The 23962-nt window shown below is 41.0% G+C and overlaps 1 protein-coding gene across 1 annotated transcript in view; it reads right to left on the bottom strand.

The window, feature by feature from the left end:
• Window positions 1-23962, bottom strand: part of eys (eyes shut homolog) — a 203562-nt gene that overhangs the window by 58886 nt on the left and 120714 nt on the right. The window contains exons 35-39 of the mRNA XM_061039619.1: window positions 16443-16633; window positions 14582-14673; window positions 10003-10153; window positions 9721-9833; window positions 8148-8398 (exon numbers count right to left, since the gene is read on the bottom strand). Of these exons, the coding sequence (XP_060895602.1) occupies window positions 8148-8398; window positions 9721-9833; window positions 10003-10153; window positions 14582-14673; window positions 16443-16633 (798 nt within the window). The remainder of the gene's footprint in view (window positions 1-8147; window positions 8399-9720; window positions 9834-10002; window positions 10154-14581; window positions 14674-16442; window positions 16634-23962) is intronic.

The raw sequence follows: 23962 nt of genomic DNA, 5'->3' as shown, positions 1-23962 counted from the left end.
GGTAAAAAAAATACTGGCTACATCTTTCTAGGGCTGATATTTACTCAATAAAGGTTTGGAGACGGTAACTGAAAGATTCTCAAAGAGAGCCATGTTTGAACTATTTTACAACAAACTAACACAAACAAGACTTTAAATGAGGAAGTACGAGGAGCACATCTCATTTGGATTAATGTCCAGGTCTGGCAAAAAGTTGTCGAAAAGACATTACTGGGACAAATCTGAGCTCTCACCCTTCATTTTATTATTCCTCCCTGGCCGACATCCCACATCACAGCTTCAAGAAGTGAGGACAAAAGGTAATGAGCCGTGGAAGGAGGTCATGATCAATACCGACAAAGTCTGAATAATTTCCTGCCTCACTGGTTTCCTCTTTTTTTCCCCCTCTTCTGCCTACTTCCTTCTTGCGGCCGTTTCCTGCGTAACTAATTTTTGTGATCACTTAGCTTTCAATTGAATGCTTACATACTTGACGGAGTGTCTTTGGCAAGGTCCTCGACCTACTGTGTCTTCTTTGAGGAGACTATCTATCATGGCTAAAAAAAACCCTGACATACCCAGATGAACTGGCTTTAGCTTGACAAAACTTGTCTTATGGTTGGCTACTTGATATCAAATACTCACTCAACCACCAGGAGGAGCTGGCCTGGATTGTGACACACACTTTAAAAAGTGCAGCCACAGGGTCCAAACATGAGAGCCGGACTCAGAGCTCAACACAGGTCGAGCCTCTTATGCACAGGCTGCAACACAGCTCCTAAATCTGACTGTGAAGTACGTCTGAAAGCTGCTTTGAACAGACAGGTTTAAAAAAAATCTATTGAAATGCGGTGATTTAGCTGTTATGGTGATATTAAATGTGTGCAGGCAATCGCTGTGAAAGGCTAAGGCATGCAAATCTGTTCCAGTAATGCATCTGACCGTGTGACACCTGACATTTATGCTACAATAGGGGATTGAAGATTTGCTGGCGAGGGAAATGTTGCAATCACCAATACTTATTGTAGTCTTAATCCAGCATTGACTTTAGGACCCGCTGCTCTCTCGCACTGCATGTACTAAGACGTGTCGGTAGCTGTAACACCAAAATGTAAACACACTCACATTAAAGTGAACGTTCCCTCTGACGGTGAAGTGAACACACAGCACCTGAATGAGTGTGTCTGCCTCGTCACTGTCAGAGTCTGATGACATATTCTTTTCCCTTCATACCATGTTCTGTCATGAGTGAAATTCATTTGACGTCTTCGGCTGTCAAAGCCACTTTTCTTATAGCCACTTTTCCCAGCTGTTTCTGTCTCCTTGATAAACGCACAGATGTCAACCAGACTTCTTTCTGTGGATTTCCATGATTATAGTTCATCTTGATGTTAGTATTTCAAGCTGCGTCCCTATAGCAACTGCCTGCTTTGCATAGTAACGTTATGTTTTTCTTAGCAACTGTGTGCCAATCGAGGAGTCTCACACCATAGCTATGGGTGTTTTCACATTAAGGCTCAATTGTTTTGTACCGGGCCCGAGCACGATTGCTCCCCGCTCCCCCCTCCCCTCTCCCATGCTGTTCTGCATTCACATTAGTAACATCGTTCTGTGCCCGAGTGTGTATGTACACAGTACGATGCAGCAGGTGGCAGTACGCACATTGTTGGTTTGCAAATCCGCTAAAATGTAAAAAAAAAAAGAAGAAAGAGCAAACATCACTCCATCCTGGATGTTTCTGTTTATTTCTGAGATGCCAACAGTGACCCTCTTCCTACTTCTACATCTATCGGGCAGCTCAGAGGACGAAACCGGCCTCCGCTGGGTGGATCAGTGTTTTTTGAACTCACAGGAGCCGTTTAGAATTACGTCATATAGCGGTCCACTTCCTTGTTTGAGCGCGGTTGTGTTCACATCTCCTCTGGACCATAATCAAGTATACATGAATCGTGCCCAAGACCACCTCTTCAAGCTCACTCGTGCACAGTACCCGAGTATGGTACCAGTAGGATGTGTTCAGTGTTCACACTGATTAAATGAACCAGACTTTGGGGTCAAGCGGACCCACATCCGAGCCCGGGTCCAGTTTGAAACCACCCCTATGTGTAATAAAGAATTATAACCTGTACTGCACTTCACATCAGCTTCATATACTTTACAGCAAGCTCCCTATTTAACTGTCCACCCAAAGCTTTAATGTTTAATATCATTACAAATATTTTAAAGCATGTAAACACTTGCAGTATACTCCTGCTGGTATGGTTATATACAGTACAGATGAATTCATGAAGTAGAGATAAACAGGGATCTATGTGAAGAAAGTGTCCATGATAACATCTGATCTGTTCATTTTGTCATAATGTGACACTGATATTTGGTACTATCTGTGTAAAAGGTAGGTATGACTCTAAGGAAATAGTTTTTATGATGGATTTGTTAAAGTCTTGAAGGTAAATTTGTGATCTAGTCCTTATAAATACAATTTACCAAGTGACTCATTTTTTAATAACCTGGAACCCTAAACCTAACCCTATAAATGCAAATCAAGTTAAAATGTTAGCCCACATGTTAAAGAGCATGTGTTGCTAATCAGTTGCAGGTTAGGCCTTCAAGGACAACAATAAGGAGGCCTCAAAGTCTTATGCATACTGTATGCATCCTAATATTTCTCTTAGATCCCTCCAATGTGACATCAGCATTTCATCTATCGGCCAGAGACACAAGTCCCCATGTCCCCATTCGTCACTGTGCAGGATGACTTTTCTTTTCAAATGACAGCAGGAGTGACTTTCTTCTCTTCTGTGAAATCTTAATTCAACACGATGTCAGGACCACATCCACGTTGTCACCTGGCCAAGCTGCCACAAGTTCACAGACGTTGTCAGCATGTACACAGCCTCTGGACTCTTGTCTGCGGGCTATCAGGAGGAGTGTTGCAAAGCACATCGCTGCATGAGTGCTCATAAGAGATTGCACACGGTTAAAACCTGAGAGACCCGGCTGCTTTTGAGGAGGAGCGAATTTAGTCAAACTCAGCAGAAACGTCTCCGAAAGGCCAACTGCTGGTTTTCAAAGGGAAAGTTTATGAGTGTGACAAGTTGAGGGATAAGAAGGTACTTACTTCATGGTCATGGAGAGAAATAGCAGAGGGTAAATCCCATTAGTTTTTTTTAAATATGAGTTATATGAAGGGGAAAAAAAAGGAGTTGTGAAAATGAATTATCAAATCAAGCATGAAATTTTATCAAGTTAAGAGGAAAGGAAGTGGGAAAATCTCAAGTCACAAATTAAAGAAATATATTATTAATGACATAGATGGTTTACATTGAAAGGTTGGATTTTGTTAAAGCTCCTGTGAGGAGTTTTTTATGTTTACGTTTTTATGAGACCTTCAGTGACAAGATTTACAATTTCCATTAAGATTTTCTTTTAATGTCTGAAACCGCTGCCACAGGGTAGGTATGTGATTTACACTACTTAAACCTGGCCCACACTAAAAGATCAATGGTATGAACAAAAAACAGCACAGAGTCCATTCAAGAACAAACCAGACTCTGACCCTCAAAAATGAAAAATCTCCCCAAATCTCTTGCGGTGAAACGTGACTTTTGAGTAAACAAACATGGCCGACACCTGGCAGGAAGAATCTGTGATCGTTTTGGGACTACTTTTAAGAGAAAATTCCCAAAGAGAAAATAAAACAGTGGATGAATTGTGGAGATGGCTTGAACATGGGTCGTACATGAAGCTGGAGCTGGGGGATGAGTAAAAATTGATTTGCTGCGGTTGATGTTCTTCCTTCTCCAGTCAGCTTTCTTCCCAATTGGCTATTGTGTGGTTCCATGGGATAATCCAGTAAGTCCTGAGCAGGATATTGGATTGTTAATATTGAATATTTTTATTATTTAAGATTTGAAATAGGTGTGGCCAGAATGTTCAAAGCATAACAGACATCCCTCACGCCACAGGAAAATCTTTAGAGCCGTCAAAAAAAATCAAGACTTTGTCTACTTATGTCGGAAGGTGGAATCAGGCCCAAGGTCAACTTGACAATCTTGCAGTGTTTTCCCCCGCTAAACACACGTACACATCAAGATCATCGAAGAGATAGGACATACTGCTTTGTACCACAGGGGTCACAAAAATGTAAAGTCTCTCACAGAGGCTTAAAGTTGACTGGCGGTCTCCTGTCTTATATTTACCATATATGCTCTTTTGGATGTGCGATTTTGGCCTAAGAAAAACAATACAATGGGGGCACCAGTGGCCTAGCGGTTGGTGCCTGTGCCCCATGTGCGGAGGCTTAAGTCGTCGAGGACAGGCTGCCTGGGTTCGGGTCCAGTACTGTGGCTCCTTTCCTGGATGTCCTACCCCATTCTCTCTCTTACAGGTTTCCGACTCTGTCCACTGTCCTGTCTCTAAAAGAGGCACAAAAGGCCCCACAGTAAAAATCTATAAAAAAACAACACAATGATGTCGTTTCATCATTTTGAGAAGTGTATATCATGTATCGTCCATTAACATTGTGAGGTTACGTTGCATCTTTAGGTTATCTGGTTAAACCTACAAATAGTAAGATCGGCCTTCAGGAAATATGGCCTTTCATTTTGTGAATATGCTGCACAACTGGCTACTGATGATTGGCAGCACATTAGTAATCAGTGTTAACCCGGGTGCTACATTTGTGAGGAATAAATGAATAAGTGAGTGAATCAATAAATGATACACTTTCTTTCTGTTTACAAGTTACCCAAAGCATCTTAAATAATTGGTTTCACAAAGCGGCATCTCTGTCATGTAAACGAAGGGGGGGGGGGCACAGCTTTCCTCGATGTAGCCGTCTCCCACGGGGGGGAAAAAAACCAAATGAGAGTGAAGTCTTAAAAATAGCATCACTATTGTTACAGTGCCTGGAGAGACAAGTAACATTTCCAGCGATTACTTAAACACCTGAAAGTGAGCATTTGTAGAACACGTGGCGGAGGTGTCGCATTAAGGCGTCAGGTGCACACACGCTGCTCAAGCCACGTTAACAGCTGTTAACATCAGCTTTGAGCGACATGCTGCCAGATTTACACGTAATGTGTCAAAAATAATCAGCCTTAAGTCATGTGTGGGAAGGTAAATATCAATCCAGTTTTTATTATTGAAATTACTTATAATATGCTCTTGCTGCTTAAAAAAAACGACCCCAGGATGAAAATCTGACACTTGGTGGCCACTTTTTTTTTAAGCGCTTACTAAAAACCCCCTGACTGAAAGCATTGTAACAGCAATGACCTTCAAACAGGGACAGGTGTGCTTTACTACACGAGGTGAAAAAGTGATCAAAAAGGCAGAACTCACAATTTACAACAATTATTGTCCGGTTTGATTCCTGATAAATTCCTGGATACAAACAACACAAAAATTGGAGGCAAATTAAAAAATCTAAACTGAGAAGGGTGACACGAGGAGCATGAAGAAGAGGAGGTATAATAGATCCAGTTTTTCCTCCACATAGACGATACTCAGGCGGTCTGCCTGGGTATAATCACGGTCACACAGGTATATTTCCCGACCTCTCTTTTATCCAAAGGCCAAAAAGAGAGAGAGAGAGAGAGACAGAGAGACAGAGAGAGCAAAATAAGTCTGCAGGTACTTCTATTGACAGCCCAAAATGGTATTGTCTGTACCCGGCATGAGGATAAAAAGTCTCTTTTCCTACAAACACAGTTCGATACTGCTAGGAGCAGGTTTGTAAGCTAGCAAATGGTTAGCCTGAGATAATTAGCATTTAAGCGATGATTACCTGTAGGCCGAACTACAGTATGTTTTCTACACAGCAAAAGAAAGCTAAAACTTTGGATGAACTTAATAGAAGAAGACATACTTTATTGATCCTGTGAGGTGAAATTACATTTTTTTACACTGAGACATGCTCCAAACATACAAGAGCTCAAGGGCACCACGGCAGAGCTCAGGAAATGATCTGGCACCGCTGAATCTACCAGACCAATTCCCCAGACGAGGTCCGCACCGAGACTTGAACCGGCGACCCTCCAGCTCCCGACCCAAGTCCCTACTGACTGACCTTTTACATCTTTATTTTAGCAGTAGCATTTCAAACCGTGTTTGAGGTATAATCTGATACTTGAGCTAATCCAGGGGAGAGTAACCTCGCTATCATGACTCAATGTCTCTCTCTTGTGAGCAGCTTGGCCGGCCTAATCAAGCAAACAAGCTATTATTTCACAACCTCAGAGCTCCTGCTGTGTGACAGTGACTCAGGATGTTACAATAGCAGGTTGTTTGTTATTTGCGCTGTCAGAGAACAGGATGTACAGCTAGAGAGGCAGGAGAGGACGTCATTGGACACGTAATGAGAGCCCTGAGAAGAAACCTAGAGAGTAAAAAACGTCTTAGCATTTGAGTCTGTGAATGCTGCTTCCTTAACGGTGTCCCAGTGTTTGATAAAAGACACATGTTTGTGTGGAGACGGGGCTGAGGGCTGGATGTTGAGACAGAGCAGCAAGGTCGCGCATACTCGCTCCCAGAGAGCTCTCGAGGTGAACATGGACACAGTGACGCTTCAAGCTGCTTATGTGGATCTTTCATTTCATTAATCATATCCTGAATTATTCACATCACTCTAAATTCCTAAAGCAGTCGACTCTATTCCCCCTCATAGTGAAACCTATTAGCCAAAGAGGCTCAGCATATATTATATTAACCCACATCATTTGTTGGCTGGCCCTTGATGGTTCCACTGCAGAGGTCACGGTACGGTAGGTTTTTTGAAGCCTTATGCTCATTAGTGTGTGTGTGAATCATTATATATAACTATCTATATATCTATCAATATGTATTTTAATGTATTTGTACTTTTATAACAGTATAGTATCTATTCCTCTTTAAATGCATCTCTATCAATATAGCCTGTTATTGCACAATTTTTATCCCTTCACGGGTTATGTACATTTCTTGAATAAGTTTATTATTTTTAATTGCACAGGTTTAAGTTTGATTGAATCTTTTTTTTTCGGGTTAATATATATGTATGGGAGGGGGGCGTCAGTTTTGTGGTTTAATTTGTAACAAATGTTTCATGTCATGTACGTCTTTGTAACCTGCTACTGGAGGCTTTGAATTTCCCTCAGGACCAATAAAGTATCTATCTATCTGTTATTATTGGTATTTCTGTTGATATAGTCTTTCAGTTATCTAGATCTATTTAATGGTATCTCACTCAAAATTTTTTATTTATTTTGGTATCAATACATGTTTCCATTTTTCTATCTAATAATCTTTATCTTTCATTATTGGTATATGTATTTATTGGAGCCCGACAGATTAAATCAGCCAGCCGGTTTCTTTCCATTTCTATTGAAAGGGTCATGTATGTTTGTAACATGCAAAGCGAGAATCAACATAAAATACAGATGCGCCTCAGTTTGGGGGAGTCCAATTAAGGAGCTGCCTTAGTGATTGTTAATTGTTTGGCACCAATACACCAAGTCAAATTTCTTGTATGTGTAAATGTACTTGGCTATAAACCCTGATTCTGATTCTGATTCTGATGAGTTGAAATTGTGTAGTTCTCTGTGGAGTTTAAAAAAACCTTCAAATGCAAATTAATTAATGATTTTAACATGAAATGATGACTACTTAAAACATGCTTCAGAGTTTATCTGCTTTTGTTTTTGTTTTATTTTTGTTGGATTGCTTATGTTCTGACTTATATGAAGGATTTTACAGGATAGGCAGAAAAAAGCCTTGGACTTTAGCCTATTCCTTTTTTGGTCATTGATTGTTTTATGTGTAAACAATGTAAAGTTTTTTGTTTCGGTTTCTGTAAGTGGACTATTTACACAAATATTTTTGACTCTTGTTATTCTTTAATGAATGACCAAAATAAAAAAAAACACTTATTCATTCATTTCTGTTTCAACTTACTGCTTGTCTATCAATAGATTGTTGTGAGTTCTCTGAATCATTTATTGAAACCTATCTATCTGTCAGTATCTAAAAATGTTTTTATCTATGAAAGTATCTCTCAGTGTCTGTCTATTGTGATCATCAATCAGTATCATCTACCCATCTGTCAATCATTCCGTCTTTCTTTCTTTCATATATAAGGACAGGAAGACAAAGACAGTGAAAACAATTTTTTTTTTTCCCTTTCCTACCTTTTTCACAAAAAGTTCCAGTAAAGTGAAGCGGGCAGTGACAGAGCGGCAGAGGCCCCGCAGACATCTGCAGCTGATGACATGTTCCTCCGTTTCGGCAAAGACCCTCGTGGCAAAGTCGAGGTGCTTGCAGAGGATGTTTTGGTGTCTGCGTGGGAGCTGCCTTTGCTGTCTCGTTCGCTGTGTTGGCGGCGGTTGATGGAGTTGTCAAACTTGGCAAAGGTGGTGTGGAGGCTTCTGTGGCCTGCAAACTAAAAATGTAAACATTGGATATAAGTTTGAGTAGTTTAAATGGACCAGAATCCAAATTTACATTATGTGTACTTGATCTGAACACTGAAAATATGAATCCTATATCATTGCAGAGTCAGTACGGTCCTTTACCAAGCAGACTGATTCATGACTGATACCCCAGGAGAAGAGAAAAAGTGATCAGATGTTTCCACTACATATGTAAGTAAGAAGGGACTGCTCTTGCTTTTTTTTTTTTATTAATGTTCTTATTACTTAAAGGAAGAATGTGCAACATTTGACACATAACTACAGCAGGAATACAGTATACCCTGTGTAAATGTCTCTCTGAGTCATTACTGTCTACAGTGAGTGAGAAGCTCAAGTCCCGCTGGCTGTGTTGTTGTCAGAGCCGTGTTTACATATACAGTACATCATATTACTGCATGTATCTATCTGTAAATCTCAGTCACTAACCACCTACTTTCCTGGGAGCTCTTGAGCTCTCTTAGGCTCCTCGAGATCATTGGTTGACGGCCTGCCTGAACAACCCCCCCCAACCCCTTGCTCCCTATCCCTCTTCCTGCATTTTATCCCATCTCTCCCCCTATCCCCTTCCAAGCCCGGCGCAGTCTAGGCCTGTGAAGGCTGTTTCGTCATGAGCCGGGGATCCGGCCGAAGATTTCTGCCTTTTAATAAGGCAGTTTTTTCTTACCACTGTAACTTTTGCTGCTTTGCTAAAGTGCTCATGATGGATAGGCTGGGTCTTTGTAATATAGCAATGAGTAAGGTCTTTTTACCTGCTCTTTGTAACATAACAATGAGTAAGGTCTTTTTACCTGCTCTTTGTAACATAACAATGAGTAAGGTCTTTTTACCTGCTCTTTGTAACATAACAATGAGTAAGGTCTTTTACCTGCTTTTTGTAAAGTGTCTCGAGATAACACTTGTTATAAGTTGACGCTATACAAATAAAAATTGATTGATTGATTGATTGATAATGTTTACATGGACAGGAAAGTCAGTTCCAACCCTTGCGTATAAAAGCTGTTTTAGTCAGGGCGACATCTACTGGATCAAACAGTCGCACATGCTTCCTTTAAAATGTTGATGTAAGCATTTTGTGGCAGAATTGTCTTTTATCAAAGAGGCACTAAGAGAGACAAAATCCTGAAACACAGGAAGTGGATTTTTCTTGTATGAATTTCTGTTACGTTTTATGATCTCAGACCACTAACAAACATTTTATGTTGCTACAAAAACATCAAACATGTCAGCTAATTAAATCAAAAGATGAGATCATGATGAAGCCATTGACTTTTCCACAATCTAAACACTTTACCTGCATCGGCCGATGTTACTTCCAGATATTGCGTCAGACGTGTAAAAGCTCCTCCTTTTATTCATTTCAATGATCTCAATGCAGCCGGTGTGGTTGTGGAAAGGCTTGGCTCTCTACGTGAAAAGAAACGACAACTTTTATGAAGACAGTTCATCACTTATAGCTGTTACTTTCCCATTCTTTAAACATATATACATATATTATAACATTCATGTAGCTCGGCTGACACTGTTTGTCTCTCAGAACATCCTGACTGAAGGTGAGAAAACACTCACTTCTTACCTGATTGGGTCGATATCGTTGAGGCAGACCGCCTGTGAAGATGTGGTTTGTTCTTTTTATCATGTCTCCGAGCCAGTAATTGCTTGCTGTGCTTTTGATTTTCTCATGACCAGAGAGAGTGAGCTGCGCTTCACAAGGGGTAAGATGTTGTCTAAAAAGAAGAGAATGGAGAATGAATGATTGTTCAATAAACAGAGGCATACTGGTTGTTATTATGTTTTTTTTATTGGTCGGAATATCAGACTGCACCTGAAAAAGTGGGATCGTCTTGTTTTCAGGGTCTAGACTTAACTGAAGTTCACAACAGTAGATGTGCCACTTATCTGTAAAAGGGAGTGTACCGCTAATGACTGAGGCCAGCCGTCACTCACGCCTGCCGGGGCCAGGAGGAGACACAGTGACCACCCGGAAAACAAAGTGGCTCAAAAGCAGGTCAAGTTAACCGACACCTTTAAGATAATGGTTGCTAATGCAGCATTTTATCCCCCCGTCTAAGAAAGATAATGGTGGACGATCTGCACCCGCTCTCTACCCTGCGGACACATGCTCAGCTGTTGTAGATTATCAGAGAGAGAGAGAGAGAGAGAGAGAGAGAGACGTCTGCTGTTAGGTCTCTCCTGAAATGTGTAGAATATGGCACAACAGAATGACTAGAACATTGTTCAAATGGGAGTTTTGTTTTTTTATGTGACTTTGTGAAACATACTGCTGATGAAGATTATCAAAGGAGCGGGACACTAACAGGAAAGATAATGTATAATGTAAAATAATGTATAATCTCTATTTACAGATTCTTCATAAAATGTACAATCTCACGGCGCCTTTAGTGGTTAGTGCACGTGCCCCATGGTGAGGCTATAGTCCTCCACGCTGGCAGCCCGGGTTCAAATCCAACATGTGGCTCCTTTCCAGCATGTCATTACCCACTATCTCCATAAAAAAAAGGCATAAAAAGCCCAAAAAATGAACCTTTCAAAAAAAATCTGTACACAGGGTTCTGGATTTGCAGCATGAGAAATGTTCTTGTTGCTGCTTGTAGTACATTTGTAGTCCAAGCTGTATTGACCAATTAGGAATCAGAGGGCTTTGGTGTATACAGGGAGAAACATTGTCTGTGGACAGCAACAAACAGTCCGAACAGTATTCTATTCAGTATTATTTATTTGTCTCTATATACAGATATCTGCAGTAAAGTGAAGCTAACAGTCAGTTATGGATTGAACATTTCAACATGAGAAATTAATCTGCTTAATGCTGTGTTGTGAAAAACAACCTTCCTGGTCTTTTAATCAAGGTCATCTTTTATTTTGACCCTTAAAATATGCCTTGTCATATCGCTTAGTGTCTAGAGAAGACAGTCTTATAGTCATTATTTTTTTTAAATGCACGTTTCTGTTCTGTCTTTTTAAAAGTCTTTAACGATTTCACAAAAAAATACCCCAAAAATATCTCCTAAGCTGAAAAGGTGGGAACTGTAGTGGCCTCGATAAGAGGATAGTTAATTCCCTGTCAGAAATTAAATTCTGGCTGACATAATAACTCCACACACTAAGAAGAAAAAAATCATATCCTGATAAAAAAGTGAAGGGGAAAAAGAGCCTTTTAAACTACAAGGACAGATCTAATGCTTGATAGAACAAAGTCCAGCAAAGTTATCCCGCAGAGTTTAAACAACCTTTTGTTTGTAGTGACCAATACAAACTCAACTAGAACTTCATCGTTGTTAACTTTCCTCTGAGTAAGAAGAGTGAAACACTGAATGTTCAGATTTATAAACGGGTGTAATTATCCTGTTCACATTCATTCATCAACAATCTCTTTCTATGGTGCCAACGCAGAACTCCCAATTTGTTTTCTCCCAAACACCTTCACACAACTATTTTGGACCCACCCCACAGCCATTCATGGATTTCAAAAACCAATCCTCCTCTCTGAAACAACGGGGGAGATCAGATAATTACCTAAGTGCAGATTCTGGACCGAGCGTGTGCAGCTCGAGGGTACTCAGGCCACAGATGCTCTGTCTCCCCCTCCCCTCAGTCTCCTGGTACCTCTTGTTCCCCGAGTGGAAGCTAGGAGCTCCGCTAAGCAATCTAGTCTGATTTGTTAAGCCTGTACTTTGCAGGGCTGTTGCATACAGCGGCTAAACACTCGGGGCTCTGACTCGGAGCTGCATAAGTCCTTCCTCTAGAGCCGGCGCGGAGAAGCGGTTAATTTAGGAGCAGCCTGCCAGAGCGGCCTGGCCCGCAGCCAGAGGGCACTGTGCTCAATGTCCTTGAGAAGTCAGCCCCACCGGGTTTCTATTTAACATATTGAAAAGAGTCTTTGACGGGGGAAGATATATTAAAAGTCTATAATGAGCTAGGCGGTGACGTTGAGGATGGCCATGGCGTTGTAGCTCTGGGTCAAATCAGACAAAGATGGAGGGACTCGACCGTCAAGACAATTACAAAGAATTTGCTTTGTGACACCCAGGAACCATTTCTCCACGCTCCCAACCCTCTGCTTATGACAGCTCTCTTTCTTGCGATGTCTCCAAGGGGGTTGGTACAGAACATTATGATTGATTCACACTACTGTTGTATTTTTGTGCCAAAAAACCCCCCCCAAAAAAACCAGCCTTGTAGTCCTTACACCTGATTGGCCTTTTCTGGATGCACTTGCATATTTAGGGCAGTGCAGCTTTCTGCCAAGAGTCACAAGGCAAACTTCCTGCACAGCTTTGTTTCTGCAGGAAATCATTTGCTCATTTTTTTTTGGCACAGCATGTTCATAATCACCTTCAGTATCTTACCTTTAATCAGCACTCATCGTTTTTATAATTTTATCTGCAGTTCACCTCAATTAATTTTTTTCCCTGCCTCTTAATCTTCAGCCGTTTTTCACATACACACTCCTGAAGATATCTAGATAATTACAGGAGGACTGCTCCGGATATTCTCCTGACCGGGCTGTTCACATATGAACCTCACAGGGGGAGACTATCCCTGTCAGACAGGAGGGAGGGGGGGGGGGGGTCTCCTGAGGTAAGACATTACATTAAAAAATGATGTTGAAGTAGTGGACGTAGCAAGAAACATAATGCAGCCTTTTAATTACATGCTCGGAAATCGTAGCAGTCGTGGGCAGGCAGTCAATGCACTGACTCCAGTTACAGAATATAAACTTCACTCCCCCTCTAATTGGCTCGTGCTGAATTCTCCGGAGAATATCCTGCTGCGTTCTCACATCAGCCCACTCAGACTTGCTGCGGAAAAAAATACTAGTGGCCTTTTTTCGAGAGATTTGTGCAACAAGAAAAAGTTTAACAAGCTATTTTTTCCCCCCAAGCAGAATTTTTGCAAAAAATGATGAAATAAGACATTACATTAAAGAATTATGTGGAAGTAGTGGACGTAGCAAGTACTGACAAACAGAAACATAATGCAGCCTTTTAATTACATGCTCGGATATCGTAGCAGTCGTGGGCAGACAGTCAATGCACTGACTCCAGTTACAGAATATAAACTTCACTCCCCCTCCTATTGGCTCGTGCTGAATTCTCCCGAGAATATCCTGCTGCGTTCTCACATCAGCCCACTCAGACTTGCTGCGGAAAAAAATACTAGTGGTCTTTTTCGAGAGATTTGTGCAACAAAAAAGTTGAACAAGCAATTTCCCCCCCCAAGCAGAATTTCTGCAAAAAATGATGAAATGTCCTCTTTGCAATGTTAAATTAAATTGTCTATACTCCCTTCAGATGCAAAGTAAACAGACTTGATATGAGTCAAACACGAGCACACTTTGTCTCAGCTTCCCTCTCCTACATAATAAACTTTGTGTCTCCAAACCTAAACCGCAATCTTTCTCATGTCAGAAGATAATGGAGAGGGGCTGGCAGCGGGATCGCACGCAGGCTTAGGAACAATATAACTAAAGGGGGCACAGCCTCACTTTAAATCATTTAAACATTGATTTTGTGCTCGGCTCTTGCTTGTTAATCTTTTCGTAATGAAAAACTGCAAATGAAGACTTTGGAACAGCCAATAAAACATGGTCAGTGATCACTAATGCATTTTAATAGGCACATTCTGACGTTTGTTTTACTTCTTTTCAAATGGAAGCCCCATTTTGTAATAAAATTTAAATTCCCAGTCTGGTGATTCCTGCCAATTAAAGGCCTATACCTTCTCTCCCTCCCCCCCACCACCCCAGTATTAGTCCTTCTCCATGAAAAACCTGCCACACTTGAAATGAGTGGATAACTGAGGATCAAGCTAATACCACCTGAGGTGCAAACACTATTTGAACAAAATATGTATTCTGCTAAGTAGCTTATCATGAATGTGCCTCTTTATTTCCCAACAGAAAACATTTTTGCCTGAAGCAGATACATAACACACTGTGCTGGGGGTTTTATGTCGTTCCCTTGGAATTAGAAGCCGTAAAAGGAAATTATAAGTCATTGACTTCTGAAATAATACGTTTCTTTTCCTCCTGCATTTACAGCAGCATTTCTTCGGTTATAAACGCGTTGAACATGAATAAACCAACACACCGCCTGGTTAAGGATCCGTGACGGTAATTGATGGGAACATACCTGATGTTAACAATGTGAACCTTGGCATCATCAACATGAATCGAGGTGGTGATCCGTTTCACCTCTTCCTCCTCATTACAGCTGAAGGTATACTGAAACAAGGAGATGAAAGACATGTTTGGTGTTTGTTTCATGTACGCACCCAATAAGCTGTACAAACTGCGTACTGAACTAGACAACTGGCCATGCAAAGCTAATATTCATGGGCAAACATGAGGCAATTAGACGTAAATATACATTATAAATACATCACACCTTTACATGCCTTTATGATGTATATTTAATGGTTTTCTTTCATGTCATGTGCTGTCCTGTAGTCTTTTGTTATTTATGTTGTTATAGTCTTGGTGCAAGACTACGGAAGCCCTCAGAGGACATACATCCACATTTTATTTTACTCCATTTTCCCACGATAAAGACTACATTGTGGTTGTTTTCTGGAGATCTCAACTTATTCGTCTTGTATTATGGGATAACAAAGCTGGTTTTCCTGTGATAAAAAGGTAGTTTCAATTGTTTTTGTGAGATCTCGAGACATTAAGTCGTTAATGTGGGAAAATAAGCATCGTTATCCCGAGAAATTGGATAAATAAGTCGAGATCTTGAGAAAACCACCGTCATTTACTGAAAAAACTGAGTTAAATAAAATGTATGGATGTATGTCCGCTTAGGGCTTCCGTACAAGTAGTCTTAATGAAGTCACCCATTGGACCTAAGGGGCGTTTTAAAGCCAATTGATGGTGGTCACCATATTGGAAATTCTCTCTCCAACTACCTCGGCCACGTCACTAATTATGCAAATCTATGAATATTCTTAGCCTTAAGATTTACGTTTTTTTATTGATCCCCACAAGGGGAAATTTCTGTTTTTACACAGAAATAAGTAAGTCATGCAACACACACATAGGCTGAAATATACAAACAGGATCCTATGGACATGCACTAATGGAGAGAAGTCAGAGTGACGGAGCTGCCCACAGCGGGCGCTCCTGAGCTGGTGGTGGGGAGGGGGTTTGATGCCTTGCTCAGGGGCACCTCGGCAGTGCTCAGGAGGTGATCTGGCACCTCTCCAGCTACCAGACCAACTTCCATATTTGGTCCGCACTGGGACTTGAGCCGGCGATCCTCCGGTTCCCAACCCAAGTCCCTACAGACTGAGCTACTACCGCCCCAGCCTTAATACAATCAAAACAAATTTAAAAAATGTAGTCACCCCGCATAAAGTGTGTAACAACAAACAAATAAGCCATGAAGACCAAAACTAGAAAAGCACTGTATAAGACCAATTTATCATCATTATTATTATTTCAGCATTTTAAAGCTCCTTTGAGGAACGTTTTGTTTCTGTTGATTTTGGCACCCCCTGTGGACAAAGCAGTGCCTCTTATCGCTTTGCTAATTTCTTCTGGACATTTGTTAATAAATGTTATTAATGTTTTTTTGATTGTACAAAAATCCCCCACCCCAAACTTTCTTTTTTAAACAGTTAAATGTATCATCAAAAATATTTTTCTGTGAAAATAGCTTAAAAAAAAGTTTTTTATGCAGCTTGCTATTAATCACTCCTTGTGACATTTTACCCTGGCTGCAGATTTAGGCATTAAAATAACTCTATAGAAATAGCCAGTCCTGTCAGTTATGATCTATTTTGCTTTTGGGGGTTATAGAGAGGCATCAGAATTCATTTTATTCTATTTCATAACCAGCTAAAAACTCCTCATAGGAGCTTTAAAATGGGTGTTAATGGTGATTCCAATAGGCTTTTGCTGCCAACCTCAAGTGGTCACTCAAGGAACTGCACATCTTTCCACTTCTGCATTGGTTTCACTTTCAACAGCCGAGGTTTCTTCGGGGTTATTACCTGCAAGATTCCATCCAGGATGAAGAGTTTCATGAAAAAGAAATCTCCATTTGCAGGTCCTTGGTCCACGTACAGCAAAGTCCCTTGCGCTGCTTCAGTTTGAAATCTCACTGTGATATTATTGAGTTCACTCAGGTCGATTCCCTCAAACTCCAGGTAGGAATTCCCAAAGTACTGAACAAAGCTTGAATCTGGGAAAAAGAAAACAGGGGTTTAGGCAAGCGGTGAAACCAAAGCAAGGGGGGACTGCAGTTTATGCATCTTTACTGTAAATTCTGCAAAGATTGTCTATCGATTCCCTGAGAGAACAATTCAACTTTTCACTCTGTGCCTCCACGGGGAGGTCAGAGCCCAGGGTGAGAAACAAGACCAGAAACTGAAGATTTAATGAAAATCCAGAGTTTGGCTAAGGATGCCTCAGCAGGGCAGATGTTTGTTACAACTGAGGCTTGAACTTGGACTTTCTCTGCGGCGGCAAACATTACTACATAGCAAGAAATGTTAATGTGACCTGTATCCTCACATAACCTTGGCAACATGGACAGAATACACGTTAAGGGACTAGTGCCGGCAATTTACTGTGGGAAGAAGAGGCAAAAAAAAGAGAAGATAATTATCATTTGTAAGCAGAAGAAAATCCTTAAAGGGCTTATGGTTACATCACAGTCTAATTATTTCACCCGGCTCACTGTACTGGCATACTGTAAATAGTTTTATTTTTGCCAAAAAGCTTTGAAGCATGCTAATGGCACTCTATTAGGTAAGCGAGTCTTGGCAAAAAATCAACATTCTCACACAAAGTTTATTACATGCCTCATTTTTATAGAGGAATAACTTGGCTTATATCATCCATGAGAATGGGCAATTATGGGACATTTCAGTAAAAGTCCCACTGCCCGCGAGCTTATTGGGGGTAGTGACGCAGACAAACTTAAAAGACTGGCACAGACTGCAAATGGAGGCGAGCTTTAGGGGTGCTCATGCTCAATATATTTCTCATTTGAGGGAAGTAGTGCAATTTGTTGCTGAAAAGTCAAAGCGGAGAGCCTGTTCAAATGAAACGCACTCCTGGATGCACCTGTCTTATGCTCTGTCTGTTCTTATCTTGGGGGGGGGGGGGGGTCAATACACAGGAGAAATCAGCAAAGCTCCTTTAAAGTTGCTGCCATGATTAATCGGGCTGCTGCAAGTAAGACCTTTATCAATATTTGTTACACGTCAGGTCCTAATAGGCCAGGCCTCCGTTTGATCTGACAGCAGGCCCCTCAGGGCGTTTGGCAAACAAGCTAACCTTAATACCCCCCCTCATTTTCTCCCCGGAGACCAATATGACCAATACCCCGCAGGAAATCCCCCTGACAAAAAAAGTGAGAATTATCGTGAACAGACCTACTGTGATCTGTGAATTAATGAGGATAAACGCACCGAGCAACAACGCTGCGCTGTCTTCTTCTTCACTCCTGACAATGGGGGTTGCCAATAGCTGATGATGGAAAATTACCCCTCAGAGACGAAGCTATTCATTAATTTTAAAGCCTTGTTTGGTCTGTTGTAGTCTTTGATGCAGTTTGAGGCTGCTGCCAGGAGGCACTATCTCACCTCATTAGCAGTTAGCTTCAGTCTTTTTCCTTTTAAAAAGGTCTCCTGTTTTTACCACCACTTTCCCTTTCTTCACCAGATTCTTCATCCATATGTTTAGCTGAGCTGCATTTGAATTGTAAATGTGTATAATATGAACTGTTCTCTATTTTTTGCCTGATGTACCATTCAAAGATAACGCAGACCAATGAGCACTGGTGGCTGAAGTTCTCTGAAGTGCTGAATATAAGTAAAAAGTAGCTCTCTGAGAAACATTTCTACCAACTGTTTCCTCGTAAAGCTAACTGAAGCTTATATTTGGGAGACTGTAAAAATGGAATTATCCTAACTTTAAATAAGAAAAGAAAATACTGGAATTTGTGAGCATCAACGTTGGTAGCCATTTTATGCGATTTTTTGATCCAGCAGATGTCGCCCTTGAGCACCAGCATGAAACCAAAACACCTCGCGGTGCATTGTTGTGTTAGCATGCTAATGCTATCTTTATTATGCTCGTATCTTCACACTGCATGCAAATTTACCTGAAATGAGCGTGATCTAGAAACACAGTTAAGCAGTGAGTACAGTATGTTATTCTTCTTTTCTCTAGTCCCTCAATTAAACAACTTTTATACACGAGGGGAGGAGTCAGCCGGCCGTCCGGGCGATGTAAACAAAGTGAAGATAGGACTCTGAAAACATCACAGACAGTGGGACTCAGGTGTTACACCCATTGTAGACAGTCATGACTCACAGAGTTATTTTCAGAGGATATACTTGATTTATATTACATTTAAGTGTGAAAAATCACATATAAAGCCTTTAAAGGCAGAAGGTGCAACATTTTACATGTACATGCAGCAGACATTAAGTATCTCCTCTGTAAATGTCTCTCTGAGTCATGACTGTCTACAATGAGTAAGAAGAGCGAGTCAAATGGTTCTTCTCTGTGATTGTGAATTGTTTGTTCTATTCTAATATTTATTTTTTTCCCTCATGATGCTTTTGATGTTGTGTGAAGCACTTTGAATTGCCTTGTTGTTGAAATGTGCTATATAAATAAATTTGGCATTGCCTTGCTAAGATTAGCCTGCTAACACAACAATGCAGGACACAGGTGATTGTAGCTCGAGCAAAGGACAATTTTGTCCACTTTTGCACATTGGTGCTTAATTATGGTTCTAATTGAAGCTTCTGTGTCTGCAACATGGCGACCTGCGTGCACATCGAGGAGGAGGCAGGGGGAGACGGCTCTCTCCAATGTTTTGATGTTGGACTGCAGTACCCATTTTAAACACAACGCGTCAGAGTTACATATTGATCCTTTAACATGGTATTCTTACCTATTTCTGCCAAAAGTTTGTCCCTTCTCTATTTGAAAGAGTTCTACTTCCAACTGGAAGGAGAAAAGTCCTCTCAGTGGGAACATTTCTTTAAAATAAATCTTAAAGATCAGATTTAATCAGGCCCAGTCTTAATACATGTCCATAATAGAGGTGAAGAAGAAAATTGATGAGTCATATTTAATGTAACTCAGAAAGTTGGAGCTCTGTGTTGCAGCACAGACTGTATTCAAGTGTGAGTCAGCTTAAAGCAGAAGATATAACAGAACAAAAAATATATTTGGAGAAACTTCAGGTCAATTAATATGATGATAGACTTTGGACGTGGAGGATTAATTGATGTAGACTTAATGCCCCATTGATTTAAAGAAAAACCCAGGATGTAAGGCCTGTTTCGTCCCTGATTTATGGGGGAAGGTAATAGACTGACTGATTGAACTTGTCACAGGGCGGAGATAAAATACTGCTAAGGAGCGTTCTTGGACCCTTGTAATTTCAGAGCCCTGAGGGAAGGCAAAAGGTCATCCTGTACTGTACTTACAAGACTGTGCAGGAAAATGTCTCATATTCACTTATGTAAGAAGATTTAGTTGAACATTATCATACTGCTGAGACGTACCGAGGAGTCAAATCCTCAAATATAATGTCCTTTTTTTTCAAATCTTGTCTCTAATTATATCTTTGCTGTCTGGTTTTAAAAATAACTGATGACATTACTCCGACGCTTACTGTACAGGAGCACAGAGGCCATAAAGCAGAGCTGAAATGACACACTCGCACACCGTTTTTCCCCCACCCCCTGTCTAAGCCTATTTCTCATGAATATTCATAACTGTGTACACCATGCAAGTGTCATTATGACTGTCAGGCAAAGTTGTGTCACTGAATACATTAAATTCTTACGGGCCCACTAATCAGGGGCTGCCAACTCCATTAGGATCAAACTGAAAATGAACTCGCAAACATAAACCAGGGCTACACAGAACAAATAAAAAAAAGCATGTGTAAACAGGAGGTTAACAAGGTGACCGCCCCCCCGCCCCCAGACAGGCCGTGCATGTTTGAACTGACCCCCTCCGGCTAACGTCTTACTCATCAACTTGATTTTCGAGCAGCTTAAGTAATTTTCATTTCCGCTCCACGTGGCAGCAAAAGATAACGGCTTTCTTCACCTGTGCTGTGGCGATCACTCCGAGGAAAGTCAACCAAAGCGAGGCTTAGCTTGCAGTAAGCCTCCCTCCACCAGCAGTGTCCTCTCTCTAGATTCCCATCAGCTCTCATATCGGAGAGCTTAAATACTGTGCAGCTCAGCATTGCATGTACAGTGATAAAAAAAAAAGAAAAAAGAATACCAGAGGACAATCACCTAAATCTGTGGAGTAAGGTTTCTTTTTAGTTGCTTTTGAACTGAACTTACTGTAGGTTTTTTTTTTCTTTTCGCATCTGAATTGAGATAAGATCTGATTAAAGTAGGTCCTTGTTTGTCGTTGACTCATTCTTTGGCTCTAAGTAGTAAAAATAAAAATACCTTTTTTTGATTTAAGATGACGCTACACCTCACTGCATAAATTATCTCAAACTATCCTCATCAAAGCAGCTACATCAGTAAAGTCCTCTGTGGACATGAAAGCTTAAAAGGCTGATAACAAGCACTCATTGGAGAATATAGAACATACATTTAATACTTTTAAATGTTCTTTGATATCAAAGTCGAGGCAATAATCATCAACACAAAGCTGAGTAAAAATAAACCTTTCAGAGCTGATACTTACTGGAGTGATCTCCACAGCACTGGATAAAAAGCTGTTTCATTTTTGGGGTGTAGATAGCCTAGCGGTTATGTTGCATGCCCAATGTACAGAGAATATAGTCCTCGTCGCAGCGGCCGTGGGTTCAAATCCGACATCAGCCCTTTGCTCCCTTTGTCAATAAAGACAAAAAGGCCCAAAAAACAGACAGAGTAACTTCACTTAGGCGACACAATTGAAATATGGAGGACGCCTTGGTGGTAGCTTTGTGTTCGTTGGTTAGCTTAGTTTGAAAGCATTGTTGGTCCACGTTTACATTGGGTGTTCAAAATGGCGGTTGCTGGTAGTGGTTTGACTCTTCGACTAACATGTGGACCAATCACCGTGCACTTTTGTCACTCAAAGTCCCTCTTATGCAGGGAGAGTACCTTCTCTGAAGCAGGCGCTCAAAAGGTTCCTCTAATCGGGGTTCATAGTTCCTGCAGTGGGAATCAAGAGAAAATTGGGGTGGGTTCCAACAGTTCCTGCGGTCCGAAAAGGCTTCAAAATAACAATCCAGTCTTCCCTCTGATCAGCCTCCTTATGCAGGTCAGAGGCGTCTTTACTGATTTCAGTTAGAACTCCTCACCTCCGCTTTAGTAAGGCAGTTCAAAACCCAATATCAGAAAAGCTGGGAGGGAAGTTACAATATTTAAAATCTGAATTGAAGATGCTAATAACTACAAAAAAGACCCTAAATCACATAACTTGAAGGCTATTGAGGATGTGGGTTTCCGGTGGCTTTAACAAGAAACAGAATGCATTTCCGGCAGTGAAACATATATAACCACCCCCACAATGTTTAAATTCCATCAGACTTGATACATTTCAAAGGTTGTAGAGCAGTCTTGGGTTTAAAGGAGCACTGACTGAGTCTATTTCAAGCAGCACCAAGGGCACTGCATGCTTTTAGATGGTGACCTAGTTAGATAAACTCATGAGTTTCTGGGTCCTCTTACTTTCTTTGATTATGCGCTTAAATGTTAAAGAGTAGAAGGATGTTCTGGTGTGAAGAGTCCCAGATTTGTTTTGCCTTTTACCAGTTCCTTGTGCGTATATTTAACCCCTTTCTAAACCGGTGGCATTATCTACAGGATGTGGGCTGGATCAGGTGCGGCGGGCGAGGACTCCATTATTTTTTTTTTGGCCCACAGTGATTTTCAGAGTGTCGCAGTGAATTGCTTCAAGCTCGTCTGTGTTCAATAGGTTTGTTTTACAGCTCTGTGAACAGTTTCAAAGGTAGACAGACCTCATCTGTCAACGAGTAACAATCTGCCCACTGCTCCCAATTCCTCCTCTCACATAGATGACTGAATCCAACACCAATAATGTTCGACACACTGTGCACTGTGTCTGTCATTGGAGTGTTAAAGGATATCTCGCCAAGCACTGATTGGTCGTCTCACTCTTTTAAAATTATTGTTCTGAAATAGAAATAGAGAGGTTTTTTTTTCCAAGTAGCTTCACCACCACCACCACCACCACAGCTGCACAAACTATGACAATCTCTCAATCAATCCTAATATATTATTTCCCGCCATGTTCCAAAGGCTCTAAAATCACATTTGGAGTGCCGGCTCAGCGGGGGGGCTCCTCTCTTTTTGAAACTGGCAAACCATGTGCTGCAAAAAAATGTTTGGAGGGAAGGACAAGGCAAGGATAGCTTTGTAATTTGTCAAAAATAATATTGTCTGCACCGTCCACAGTGCTAATTGATTGGTGTAATGGCTTATCTTTTTTTTTTTTAATTTGCCGTCACTTGCAGACATAATGTTAATGGAAGTGGTAGCAAGGTGATTGGAACTGTGGCTTGATTGAGACGCTCTCATTGAGGGTTGATCCTCTGCCAAATGTCTCACCTCTTTCATCGAGGTAACAGGTGTTTTTCTTGGTGGTTAAGTAATTGTTCATCAAAATTATTTCCCTTTTCCAGAAGCCATTAGTCTGTGTTTTTACAGCGTATCAATATAAGTCATTATTATATCGATATAAAGTTCTTGTTGTGCCAGAAGTTAACATATTAAAAGCTTAAGAGAGGACAAACACTTTACACTTTCAGCCACTGAAGTTGAACCCTACTTCAACAATTAGAAACCAAACTGCATGAAGATCATTCATGAAGTCACTTTAGAACTTTTACTGTCAAACACTCATCAGCAACACAGAAGCATCCGTCACTTTAAAAGACGAAGGACTTTCAAATGAAACACTAAAGCCCCATCCTTCTCACTATGCTAGTGCATTATATATATACTTATACCTCTCATACCCTTTTAGAGCCAGGCGTACCTGCATGCTGGCGGGTTGTTATTTATCTATTCTGAGATAGGCCGAACTCCAACCAGCTCATTGAACTTCTCTCCTCTCATTGTGCCCCTGATCACAAAAAACACACACAGGACACCGTCTGAAATATGTTGACGGGGTACACAAGTTATATTTCACCGACACCAACATCAGAAACAATAAGCGCCTTTCCACATTAACATTTCCCAGATATTGGCGTCATTTGATGTAAGTCCGTCTTTCTATCGCACCCTCTAAAGAGCAGGAACATACCGCACCACAGACGTTGGACTTTAGGCCAGCCTTCAGTTGGTTTATGATGCAGTTCATTTCAAGAACATACCACCTTTGCGCCTGAGCACATCTCATGTTAAAACCAACTCATCCCCGGGCACTAACAGGGGTGCAAGTTCATCTGACGATGGTTTTTGTTTGATAACGACGACTTATAAGATGGTTTCTATACTGATTAGAGCTCTCAAGAACTGCCGTCAATGTTGTGCTTTGCCTCTGGTCACTTCCTGTC

This window comes from Labrus mixtus, chromosome 6, assembly GCF_963584025.1.
Source record: "Labrus mixtus chromosome 6, fLabMix1.1, whole genome shotgun sequence".
NCBI classification, from domain to species: Eukaryota; Metazoa; Chordata; class Actinopteri; order Labriformes; family Labridae; genus Labrus; species Labrus mixtus.
The sequence above is the reverse complement of the archived record's forward strand: the minus strand, read 5'-3'. Positions and strand labels throughout refer to the sequence as shown.